We start from the raw sequence: 12,424 nt of genomic DNA, 5'->3' as shown, positions 1-12,424 counted from the left end.
CAACACCAGCACCCCCTCATCAAAATAATTTGAACAGCTAAGTGATGGGCTTTCTCTGGACAGCTGAAGTAAGCTTGCTGTCACATCCATCATCTGTACCGAGACCTGCTGCCAGGCCACTTAACGTATCCAGAGGTTCCTCATTTCTCTCCACCCTCCACCATCACAAAGTATCTTTGTGTTTCCACCACCATGTCAGGGTAATTAAAGATAGACAACAAATTCAGCCTTTGCTGTGTCGTATATGCCCCAAGAACAAGCTTAGATGAAATGTTCGAGTAAATCGTTATATTTAGAGTGCTGGAGGATATCTGAAGCATGTGATGATATGCTGTGTAAATGCAAGCTCTCATGACAGCGATGGGAACTTTCCATGTGACTGCTCCAGGCTGCTGGAGTTAGTGACAACACTTTGTGTAGTCATAGACCTGTTTGTGCTTTCAAGAACAGTACGTAGACTCTGGGATTTAGTTGTAAGAACATTGTGTATATTTTGCAGTTGTACTGTTTGAAGATCGGAAGGCAAGGCTCAGGATGACTCATTAGAATTCCTTTCTAACAGTGTATTTATAGGAGAATTAATCCTTTAAACAAAATGGTCACACTGAGTAGCTCAGGCTATTAAGTCGCATGGTCTATATAAGAGATGTTGTTGAAGCTTTAACTGTGACAGAGGCAAGCTCAGTTCAGTTTGAGTTGGCCTGGATTTGTTGAGAAACCAAAGCAAAACATGGTGTCGAAATTCTAAAAAGAGACTTGTAAGTTCATTTAAGCCTTTTAGAAACAAATTGATCAAGAATATGTGTTGTGCATTTAGTTCTGCCTTGTTTTAGGACCTCTAAATACAGCATCCTCTGAGGACAGATTTAAATAGATTATATGACAGCTAAATCAAAATAGATCTGTAGGATTAGGTGGTCAATAGACACCAGCTGCAGTGGAAGTCTTAATTTAAATATCAAACTTTATTGTGCACTGTACACTGGCAAAATCGCTCTAGGAATTTTGTTGTGGGGTTAACATTAATAGTTCTTTGCTTTGGCAGATTTGATAATGCAGAATAGAGTTTAGATTATTTAATCATCTGTGATGTTCCTCAGTCTGCTGACAGACTTCAGAAAGTCCTACTCCGTACCAGGCTCAAAAGGAAGCAAAACAAATTGTTAGAAATTCTCAAGGGTCATTCTTGTTCAAAGTACATGTGAACACTGAGCGTTCTATGTTAATTGTTGACACTAAAAAATGTCTGATGTCCACTGTCCTAAATGTCTGACATTTGCTGTCCTAATGTTGCCGTGCCCCCCCCTCAAATTTTCTTGTCTTGATGTATTACTGCTTCTTCAAAATGACAACCATTTACTTAGATGGAGAAACTTAATGTAAAACAAAATCTGCTGCATTGACAGAATTATCTGTTGCATGAATGTACGCCTTCAGTTGGATGTGACTTTCAAAGATTCCTGTGAAATATGTTTTTGTCTGGTTTGTGAAACTGAACTCTCATTATTGTAACAAAAGTTTCAAAGTGACTCACTGGAATTCTTTCAAGCAGTTAGGGAATATTTGTAGAATTGTTGACCTTTTGAGAAAATTGCAGACCATGAACAATTTAACCTCCAAGGCAAACTCACCAAAGCTAGCTACCGTAGTGCCTGTTCACCTCTTCCTTTTATTCATGCCTGCTTTTATAGTAGTTCAATAAAAATCAATATTGGCTACATTAAGAACTTATTTTGTAGAATATATGTTTAACTTAAGCACTCCCCCAGAATCGTTAAATGCAGAAGGCCAATCAGCCCATTATGTTTTAGGTTGCTTCTTAGAAAAAGCAATCCTGTTGGTCCTATGGCCCAAAACTTGGTTCTGCAATTCTTTCCTCATGACAAAATCTTTTTTATATGGTTTCTTCATTGTAGGCCAACAAAGTAAATGATTGAGTTAAAAGTGCGTTATATAGAAATGCTGTGTGCACGCAAGAAAAGGACAGAGGCTGGGATCTCCATGGTCAGTGACTGACTCCTGACCCTGCCCATAAGGTGCAAGACATGACACTACTGGAATATTTAACCTTTTGTATGGATAAACACAGCTGCAAAAATAATTGGGAAGTTTGTCACCCTCCAGAGTGGGCTACTTCTTGATTGCCATCCAGTATGCTTCCCCCATCACTGGTACTTAGTAGCAGTAGTATGGGCTGTCTTCAAGATCACTGCAGAAACTCCTCAAGGCTTCTTTGACACCACATTTCGAACCTAGATCTCTGTTGCCCTGAAGAACAAGGAGAGGTTCATGGCGAAAAAAACACCTGCAAATTCCCCTCTGAGCCACTCACCATCTTGAGAAGGTGGCAGATGTCTGGAAAGAGCTGCCAGAGGAAATGGTGGATGTTGGTACGATTACAACATGTAAAAGACATCTAGATGGGAACCTGGAACTAGATCAGTTTAGGATATCTGGCCGGCCTGGGCAAGTTGGACTGAAGGGTCTGTTTTCATGCTGTATAACTCCATCACTTTTTAAGCACAGCCTGCAGTTGTGTTTCAGTCTAATTTTTTTAGATGTTGAAGTAGACAATGTATGAAAATACCATGGATCTTGCATTGTCAAAATTTATTCTTCAAGCAACTAAAATAGATGAACTGGTTACTTATCTCACTGTGTGTTTCTAAGTTGACTGATCTATTTGTTTACATTATGACAGTGACTGTACTCTATAACAACTGCTTTGGGGTGTCCTAAGTTTGTAATCACTTAAAATGAAGTAAATTCCAAGTGTAGTTCAAATAAAGTTTCACCATTTCCTAGAACTATTCTTGCTGAGATGAAATTCTACCCTCAGTTAGTGACTTCGCACTCTTCTGGAGCTTTGAAACATAGATACATGTTTGTTCGTGACATCAACAATGCAAGATGCACAGCAGTGAGGAATGATAAGAGGTTTAGCCAGAGGAAGGGTTCCAGAGGCTGTATAAAACTTGACAAAATTTGAATGAATAGCTGCATACATCAAGGATGTGCTGTGTTTGAGACACTGAAGGAAATGACAACCCAACCTATTCTCGGTTGTAGAGTATCTTAACCATAAAGATATATTGCAAGCCTGGGATTAATTCACATTTTCTTTATTTGTTCATGGGATGTGTGCTGTTGCCTAGGTCAATACTACTTATTCATCTCTAATTGAAGGAGATGGTTGGGAGTTGCCTTTGTACACTACTGCAGGCCTTGGGATGTTGGGATGTCCAGATTGTTGTTTGAAAGGGAGATTGAGGATTTTGACAATGCATCAATGATGGATCAGCAATAAAGTTCCAAGTCAGCATGGTGTGTGGCTTCGTGGAGAAATTGCACATGTTCCCACTCATCTGTCGTCCTTGTCCTTCTTGGTGTTGGAGGTTATGGTTTTCGAAGGAGCCTTGCTGAATTACTGCATTGCATGTTGTGAAGTGTTAGTGAACATATTAAATGTTCAAGATGGTGGATGAAATGCCAGTTAAGCAAGCTGCTCTATCTTTGGTGGAGTCAAGTTTGTTGAGTATTTTTGAAGCTATGCTCACCCAGCAAGAGGAAAGTATATTCCATCACAATTGTAACTTGTGCCTTGGTAGATGGTTGACAGACTTTGAGTCCAGAAGTGAGTTATTCTTGCAGATTTCCTAGCTTCTGACCTGTGCTTGTAGCTACAGTATTTTAATGGCTGGTACAGTGTAGTTTTTCATCAATAATGTCCAGGATGTTGATGGGAGATTCAATGCGGCAATGCCATTAAATGTCAAAAGGCAATGGTTAGTTTTTCTGCTGGTAGTAATTGCTTTGCATTTGCGTAGCACAAATATGAACTGCTTCATTAGCTGAGGTGCCATGAACATTATTTGATCATCAGTAAGTATTCCCACTTTTGACCCTGTGATAGGGGTAGGGGTTCATTGATGAAGCAGCTGAAAATGATTGAAGTAGTCACAACCCTCAGGAACTCCTTCAGAAATGTCTTGGAGTTGAGATGACTGACCTCCAAAAAGTACAGCCGTATTTCTTTATGGTTGGCATGACTCCAACCATTGGGGAGTTTTACCCCAGTTCTTTTGGATGAAGGGTGCTCAGGGTGACATTTTTCAAGATTCTAATTGTTGAATCATAATGTGATTAAGTTTGCCATGAACAATAGAACAAGGCGACACTGAAATATGGAAAGAATATATATATAAGGTCTCTCATGACGGTAAGATGCCCTGAAGCACATTGCAGCCATTGAAGTACTTCTGATGTATAGCCTCTTCCGACTGTGGGAAATGCAGAAGCCAATTTGTTACTTGTGAGAGTTTGCTATGCCTGTTGCGGTACTGACCAGAGAGTCTGTTTTTCCAATGAGGAATATATGTTGACAGAGACAGTTGTCTTGCTGTGCTGCCAGAGATTCTTGATCTACTATGAGAGCTGAGATGGAGCCCCTGCTTTCAGAAGAAGTGTCGAGCTATCACTTTGGATAGTTTAGAGACAGGCCCAGGTTTGGATGGGCTTTAAAAAAATCATTCTTCTGTTTCGTCATTATTGGCTGAGTCAGCATTTATTGCCCATCTCTAATTGCCCAGGAGAAAGTGGTGGTGAGCCAATTTTTTTGAAATGTTGCAGTTCATGTGATCCACAGTGTTGGGGAGTTCTGGGATTTTGAACCACTAATAGTGAAGGAGCAATGATCTTATTTCCAATTTGGGATAGTTTGTGGTTTGGAAGGGAACTCTTAAGTAATGTATTTCCGTATATCTTGTCCTTTGAGATCATGGAGGTCATGGGTTTGGAAGGTACTGTTGAAGAAAACTTGGTAAGTTACTGCAATTGCATCTTGTAGATGATTCACACTGCCATCACTGTGTTGGTTGATGACAGAGCAAATGTTGAGGGTGGTGGATAGAGTGTCAATCGAATGGATTGCTTTTTTCCTAGATGGAGTTAAGATTCTGAGTCCTTTGGAACTGTTTGAAGGCAAAAGCAGAGCACTGCGCTCTCCTTACAGAGTGTTCTGTAATAACATGATAGTTGATTTCCTGTACAACATCGCATTAGAGAAAATTGCACTATAGAAATAATGGGGTCTTTGGGAGAAGCAGGGTTGGGGCTCAAAATATATCAATCAAAATTGCTCAAAATCATTCAAAAGCCTAACACACAGGATCGCACAATTTGAATAAATGTTTGACTCATAGCTAAAACTAAAATAAAAGTAAATTTAACACCTTATCTTGAAAGCATGTCAAGATGACTTGATGGGGGAAGAGGTTTTGTGGTTGCTCTGTTAATACAAGGGCCAAGAGCCATCATCGTCGTCATCATCATCACCACCTTCAGTTGCAGTTGTGGTTGCAGGGTCAGGGTGAAAAATAGTTAATCCAGAAGTGGATGGCTGTGGTTCATTGTCTTCTGATTATTTCTTAGCGGTTGGCTTAAAAAAGACATCCAGTTTTTGCTGTTTTAGACTGTTTTCTTCCATGAAGAAGCTGTTCATAGGGTGCCAAATAAGATCTTATTCCATGAATTACTACCCTGCTGCATTCTGCATTGTAATTGTCGTCGTCTAAGAGCTGCAGCTGCCTCACAATTTCCCTCAGGATAGAAGACGAAACAGAATTGGAAAGCTCTCACGGTGCTGCATCCTGTACTACTTCATCTCGAGGTTTCACTTCTCCCTCAGTGACACGTTATTGTCGATCAACTGTAGAGAGGTCTACACAGTGGGGCTCAAATAGCTTTTCACCATCCTCACTCTCCACCTCAAATCCAACTTGCTTGGCAAGATCAACACAAGTTTGCATTTTAGAAACCAAATTCCCCTATTCGTTGGTCACATTAAAGCCAATTCATGTTGCTGGAGCATGCGTTATAGCAGAACTTGAAGCTGCTGGAAAAGCTCAGCAGGTCTGGCAGCGTCTGTGAAGAAAAAAGTCAGAGTTAATGTTTTGGGTCCTGTGACCCTTCCACAGAACTTCCACTGCCAGATCTGCTGAGCTTTTCTAGCAACTCTGTTTTTGTTCCTGATTTACAGCATCCACAGTTCTTAGTTTTTTTTATAGCAGAGTACCCTGTAATTGTGTATGGTAATTGCTGTACAGGTGTTTAAGATTTCATTGCCGAGAATGGTAGACTTTTGAAGAGGTCTACCCTTGGTGTTGTTGGTGAGGGAGGGTAGAATAGGAAAATGTATGGGGATAACGGAGAATTATTTAATGGAGTGAACAGTTGGGTGCAGTTAGATTTTGGGATTAACAACAACTGTAAAATTTTCTGGCCATGTTCTCTGAATTACTGTAAATTTTGGAACAACACGGGATGTTAAATGTGTGATGATATGGGAATATATTGAGTTGGTAGATCAGCTTTGATCATATCAAATGGTAAAGAATGTTCACAGGACATATTGGCACTCTTCATTTATATTCATGTTCTTTATTTTTCTGTTACAAATTTAGTATCGAAAATAGCGAAAGTTTTCACAAATTGACAGACAATCTACAGTTGTCATTGAATTTCATATCTGATGACACTATCATTTGACATGAAAAACTGCTTCAGTTAACAAATCTGGTGCACTTGGGTCTTCACTCCAACAGGTGTAGGTTCAATATTTCTAGTGCTCTGCAAGAAAGTGGATTCTCACCAAAATGTCCATTTTGAAATTGTGGATCCAGCATTGCCTTTGCCAATATTCATGTTCTTAAGTTGACTGATTACCGATCATGTCAATTACCTAAGTGCTAATGAAATGGTTACTTCATTGGTTGTGGAGTACCCAGCTCAGAAAGACAATACTGTATAGAAATTCAAGTCTAGAACTCTTCGTGGAGCAGTGGTAGTACCCCCACCTCTGGATCAGAAGGTCCCATCTGCCCCAGATGGATCAGAAGATACTTGAACAGTATGATTAAAATTGTCCAGAAATACAGGTCTTTCTCTTTAGCCTGACTGTCAATCACCAGCTGTGTAATAACTGATAGTTGTGCTATAGATCTGTCAGTTTTTATATTAAACTCTGAAAACTAGTGAAAATATAATTAAATAATAACTTAAAATTTTATTTCTAAGATATCCTATTTCCTTAGAGGTAGCATTGGGGTTGTAGACTGATCCAGAGACTAATTTAACCTATTCATTACCTCTAAGTTTTCGAAACTTTTAAATTATACTGTCAAATTCACAAATTTGGAGTAATGAATCTGTTTGAGTAGTAGTACCACAAGATATGTTAATTTTTCCAGACTCGTGGTCTGAGATATTGTTGCACTCTCCATTATATTTGGGCATTTTTTTTGGAAACAATACCATTGTTCTCTGAAATGGAGTTTTGCATATTGGAAAGAGAAGAAATTGATAAAGGGGTTTTGATTATGTCACTTGTATACAAGATACTGTTCTCCAGATTCTTTGATTGAAAGCTGTGAACGTCATGACAAAGATACTGGCTGGACTTCTACTAACCATGCAGTCTAGTTCGGTTTCCAGCCTGTGCTCTGTTGTTTGATTTCACTTGGGGCAGTAGCTGGTCATTACAATTGAAAATCTCTGAACCTCGAAAGGTCACTTGATCTCTGTCTGACACCTGCTGGAAACTGTCCATGAGTCTGTCCAGTGAGGTCAGGAGCCACTTAACTGTAATATACTTCAAGATGCCTTTGTTTTTATTATCACCTCCAAACCCATGACCTAGCCACCTGGAAGGTCGCGGTCAGTAGAGGCCGGGAACACAACTCAGAAGTTGCCCACACTGCCTGACTTGGATCCTTATTGGCTGTAATCTTAAAGGTTGTTTGGTTAAAGTCCAATGCCACATAACACTGTGGGTATACTTACATCACGTGGACTGTAGCAATTCAAGAAGATAACCCACCACTTCTCAATTAGAAATAAGAAATGGTTGTCAACCTTTCCAGTAATGCCCACATATAAGGTGTGAAAATATTTCATGCAGATTGGCTGTTTTGGCAAGCTTTTCAAAGGCATTGAGGCTACTGGAATTGCAATTGGGAGAGGTGGCCAGAAGTAAAATATTGGCAAGGGTATTAACATTCTAGCTGCAAAAATAGGGGCGCTGATGCAAGGCACTGTGCTAAAGATAGATGTCTAAAGCTTCTGTAATCCAACAGTCTGTGTCTGAATGGGTGAACCCTACCAAATGAATGTGGGACGCCTCATGTAGTTAATTTGCAGCTAATCCTCCTGATATCTGGCTAGAAGTGGAGAGGAGGACACAGAATTCAGTGCTTGTGCAAGGTTGACTATGACGTTGATTAGTTTGTATGTACCAATAGCAATGCCACTGGTCAGTACCATGGTGGCTCCAGTTCAAGCATGCTGCTCCCGCATTGGACCATTTAGTTCCTTGAGTCTGTTCTACCATTCGGTTAGATTATGACTGATCTACATATTAATCCCATTTAGCTGCCGTTGCTCCATAGCTCTTGATACCCTTACATACTTATAGTGAGCAATACCACATTTATCAATACAGTACAGGGGTGTAAGACATTTGGGTCCCACATTTGGTGACATTGTGGCTAACTTGTAATCCATAATGCCTTTCCTCCATATTCCTTTAACACCTTTTGGTTTGCCTGTATCGACCCATCTCAGATTTAAAATCAGCAATTGATCCAATTTTATTTGCTGTTAGTGGAATGAAGTTCCACTGTTTGTGTGGAAGTGTTTTCAAACCTCACTCCTGAAAGAAAAACACAAAAAGTGCTGGAAATGTTCAGCACGTCAGGGACATCTGAGGAGAGAGACAGCACCAATGTTTTGGGTTGAAGTGTTCTTGCTTCAGAATCTTGTATTCAAGCAAGTGGTCCTCCTAGGCAAAATTAAGGATGGGTAACAAATGCTGCCGTTCTGCATCAACATCAACATCCCATAAACGATTGAGAAAGAAAATCTTGGAATCATGAATGTTCATGAGCAACAATAAAGCTGATTATATTGGCTTGGGAGACAGAGCACTGTTTAAAAGCCAACCTTAATTTTGATATCCAGAGTTGGAGTTTCTGATTTAGGGAATACATAAAGGGTCCAGCACAGAAACAGGCCATTCAACTGAGATGGCCTGTAATAGTCCTTATTCTCCATGTCGACCTCCTTCAATTCAGTTTGATCAACATATCATTCTAGTCCTTTTCCCATTGTGTTATCTAACTGCTCATAATTCAAACATTTTTTGGAAAAAAAAGCTCAACTGGACTTGCTGCTTCCTTAATATTTTAAGTCAGAATTTTGACTTCCTCACAGCAAAATGTATTGTTTGGATTGATTTCTCTTTTCTTTATTTCAGGAAATGACCTAGAGGCCTTAGAAATACGTTAGTGCTGTCCTGCTTCATACTGCAACTGAGTGCATAATCAATCTGGAAGCAGCACTTGTTTCCGCTTCGATCCCAAACTACCTCACCAAGGATTTAAAAACCCAACACGTATGAAGGGAGGAGGAGGCAGCTTGTGAAATCTACGGGAGTTGGAGCATAGGCACTTGTCAGTTTTTTGTTTGTGTTAAAGTTGAAACACTACATCCAAATGAACTACGTTTGACCGACTGGATCTGTCAAAAATTCTTTGAAGAACTTGATCACGGGACAGAAGTAATGTGGACTGCTTTGAGTAATAGTCCAAGCACTGAGTAGTTAATATTTTAAGTTGAACTTTCGCTGTTGATCAGTGTCTTAGTCCATTTTAGTCTGCAACTCTGATTTTTTTAAGAGTTTACTTTGCAAGTGCTTTTGTGTTGGAAGTAGCAAGAGTGTTCCAGCATCGTCATATGATTCAGAACAGAAAGACAGTATTTTAGTACTTTGTGTTGGTGAGCTGCTTCCCATTCTTTTTGGGTTTGATTTCTTTCACTGCCAGCCGCACTTTCTTTAGGGTGTGAAATGGCATTGACTCTTCCTGTTAACCACTGTGGCTGGTTTTATTCTAATAATTGGAATAGTGAGAGGCTGTGCTAGAACCTCGTGCATTGCTGTGCAGCTTTTTAAAAAGCAAGAGTCGCTGATGAATGTGCAATTTGGGGACAGAGCAACGTTAATCAATTCTGAAAAACTCCTCATCTTTTTTTTAATTATTATCTCTCCATACTTGACTGGTTGCAGCAGGGCTGCACCTACAGAAGATTAATAGGTTTGACCCTGTCAGCAATCATCTCCTGTGCCGAAGGACTGTGCAAGTATGAAAATGCTTGCTTTCAGATTTACTCTAGAGCTATATCTATGTATATGATACTCTTGACTCTTTTTGTAGAACTTTCAATGTTCAATGTTTGGAAAATTTAATCAGAAGAAAAAATCACTATCTAAATAAGACTTTTTACTCAAAAAAGGGCAAACAACAAATCCGCAGAGAAAGCACCATTACTTATGTATTGTTGCAGTGCTCGGGAAAACAAAATGGACTATAAGCGACGGTTTCTGCTTGGCGGGTCCAAGCAGAAAGTGCAGCAACACCAGCAGTACCCCATGCCTGAGCTAGGCAGAACCCTGAGCGCACCTATGGCATCTACCGCTGCTGTCACACCTCCATTGACACCCACCACCCAGATAGCTGATATCCAGCAGGGAATCTCCAAGTACTTGGATGCACTGAACGTGTTCTGCCGAGCCAGTACGCTCCTCACAGACCTCTTCAGCAGCGTTTTTCGAAATTCACATTATTCTAAAGCAGCTATGCAACTGAAAGACGTGCAGGTACATGTCATGGAGGCAGCAAGCAGACTCACAGCAGCAATAAAACCAGAAATTGCGAAAATGCTCATGGAACTGAGTGCAGGGACAGCAAACTTCAAAGATCAGAATGACTTCAGTCTTCAAGACATTGAGGTAAGGAAACTGGCAGAGTTGATTGACTAACTGAGAATTTGTCACCATAGCATGAAACTGTTACAAATACCAAAAAGAAGCATTATTTCAAGCTTTTCTATTTTTGTTGACGTATTGCCCAAAGAGATTGTTTTGTGAATGAGCTAGCAAGAATAGTTGCAACCAACAGTTTGTGAGAAATGATCTCATATATCTCGTAGAATCTCCACAGTGCAGAAACGGGCCATTCAGCCCCACAAGTCCACACCGACTGTTCAAAGAACATCCCACCCAGACCTATCCCTGTAACCCTGCATTTCCCATAGCTGATGTACCTGACCTACACATCCTGAACTATGGGCAATTTAGCATGGCCAATTCACCTAACTTGCACATCTTTGGACTTTGGGACGAAACACATGCAGACATGGGGAAGGCATGCAAACTCCACACGGACAGTCGCCTGAGGTTGGAATTGAACCAGGGTCCCTGATGCTGTGAGGTAGCAGTGCTAACCACTGAGCCACTGTTAACATACACATTTTAAGAATTATAATTGCTGTCATCCCTTTTTGAAAATGAAGAAAGGACAAACTTTTATTCCTTTAGAACCTTTCATAATCTCCAGTTTTCTCAAATCACTTTACTTACAACTCAAGGGTTTTGAAGTAGATTTGATATTGTAATATAAGGAAACGTGTTAATTAATTTGTTCACAAGATCCCACAAATATCAGTGAAATAAGTAGGCAAAACATCTGATCTTGGTGTGTGAGATAACACAGTATGAAGCTGGAGAAACACAGCATGCCAGGCAGCATCAGAGGAGCAGGAAAGTTGAGGAGGAAAGCAGGAATGTTTTGAGCTAGATGCAAGAGTGCAATCCATGGAGCCATAATTAACATCTTGAATTTCACTTTTATTAAATTGGATTTGTTCTTGAGAATTTAGTGTTGACTGAGCTATGCAGGCCTTGTGTTTGATCTGTACGCTGTGTTGGCAGTCAGCCTACCCTGGTTGTCTGAAACTGATTTCAAACTCTCAGGTTGGAGTGGGGATGGTAAAATTGACCAAGGTATGAAGGATCAGGAGTAAGCCATCAAGCTCCTTAAGTTTAGTCTGCCATTTTGGTTCATGGTTGATCATTTACTTCTGTGCCATTTTCCCATGCTATTTCCCTATCCCTTGATTTTTGCTTTGCACAAGTCTCTGGGGTAAAAAATTACAAAGATTCAGTAGCCTCTGAATGAAGACGTGCTTCCTCTTCTGAGTCAATAACAGTAGAGTCATCCACCATGTTAATGCCTTAAAGAAATTTTAAAGTCTCAATGCAATCACGTCTCATTCTTTTAAGCTCCAGAGAATGCAGGACCAATCTCCTCAATCTCTCCTTATAGGACCATCCAGGAATTTACCTGGTGAATCTCCATTGCATTCCCTCAATGGGAACCTTTATCCTTCTTCTTGCTTTCTATCCAGTGACTGAAGATTACATGTGGCTGAGAGAGCTGGGTTTAATGAAAATGTTCTTTGTGGTGGATGTGGATGTGGTCCAGAATGTGATGAGATATTCAGTGGGAGCATTACAGAAATGACCTGTATA

At 40.1% G+C, this 12,424-nt stretch overlaps 1 protein-coding gene across 5 annotated transcripts in view; it reads left to right on the top strand.

Annotated features, from left to right (window-relative positions):
- The window catches only part of LOC125459813 (granule associated Rac and RHOG effector protein 1-like), a 208,385-nt gene that overhangs the window by 74,356 nt on the left and 121,605 nt on the right, over positions 1–12,424 (top strand). For 4 of the 5 annotated variants that reach the window (XM_048546703.2, XM_048546701.2, XM_048546702.2 and 1 more), the window contains exon 2: positions 9,311–10,843. In XM_048546703.2, the coding sequence (XP_048402660.2) occupies positions 10,385–10,843 (459 nt within the window). In that variant the 5' untranslated portion in view covers positions 9,311–10,384. Of the gene's footprint in view, positions 1–9,310; positions 10,844–12,424 lie in introns of those variants that run through there. The other variant, XM_059651788.1, reaches the window with a different exon arrangement.

This window comes from Stegostoma tigrinum, chromosome 16 (assembly GCF_030684315.1).
Source record: "Stegostoma tigrinum isolate sSteTig4 chromosome 16, sSteTig4.hap1, whole genome shotgun sequence".
NCBI classification, from domain to species: Eukaryota; Metazoa; Chordata; class Chondrichthyes; order Orectolobiformes; family Stegostomatidae; genus Stegostoma; species Stegostoma tigrinum.
The sequence above is the reverse complement of the archived record's forward strand: the minus strand, read 5'-3'. Positions and strand labels throughout refer to the sequence as shown.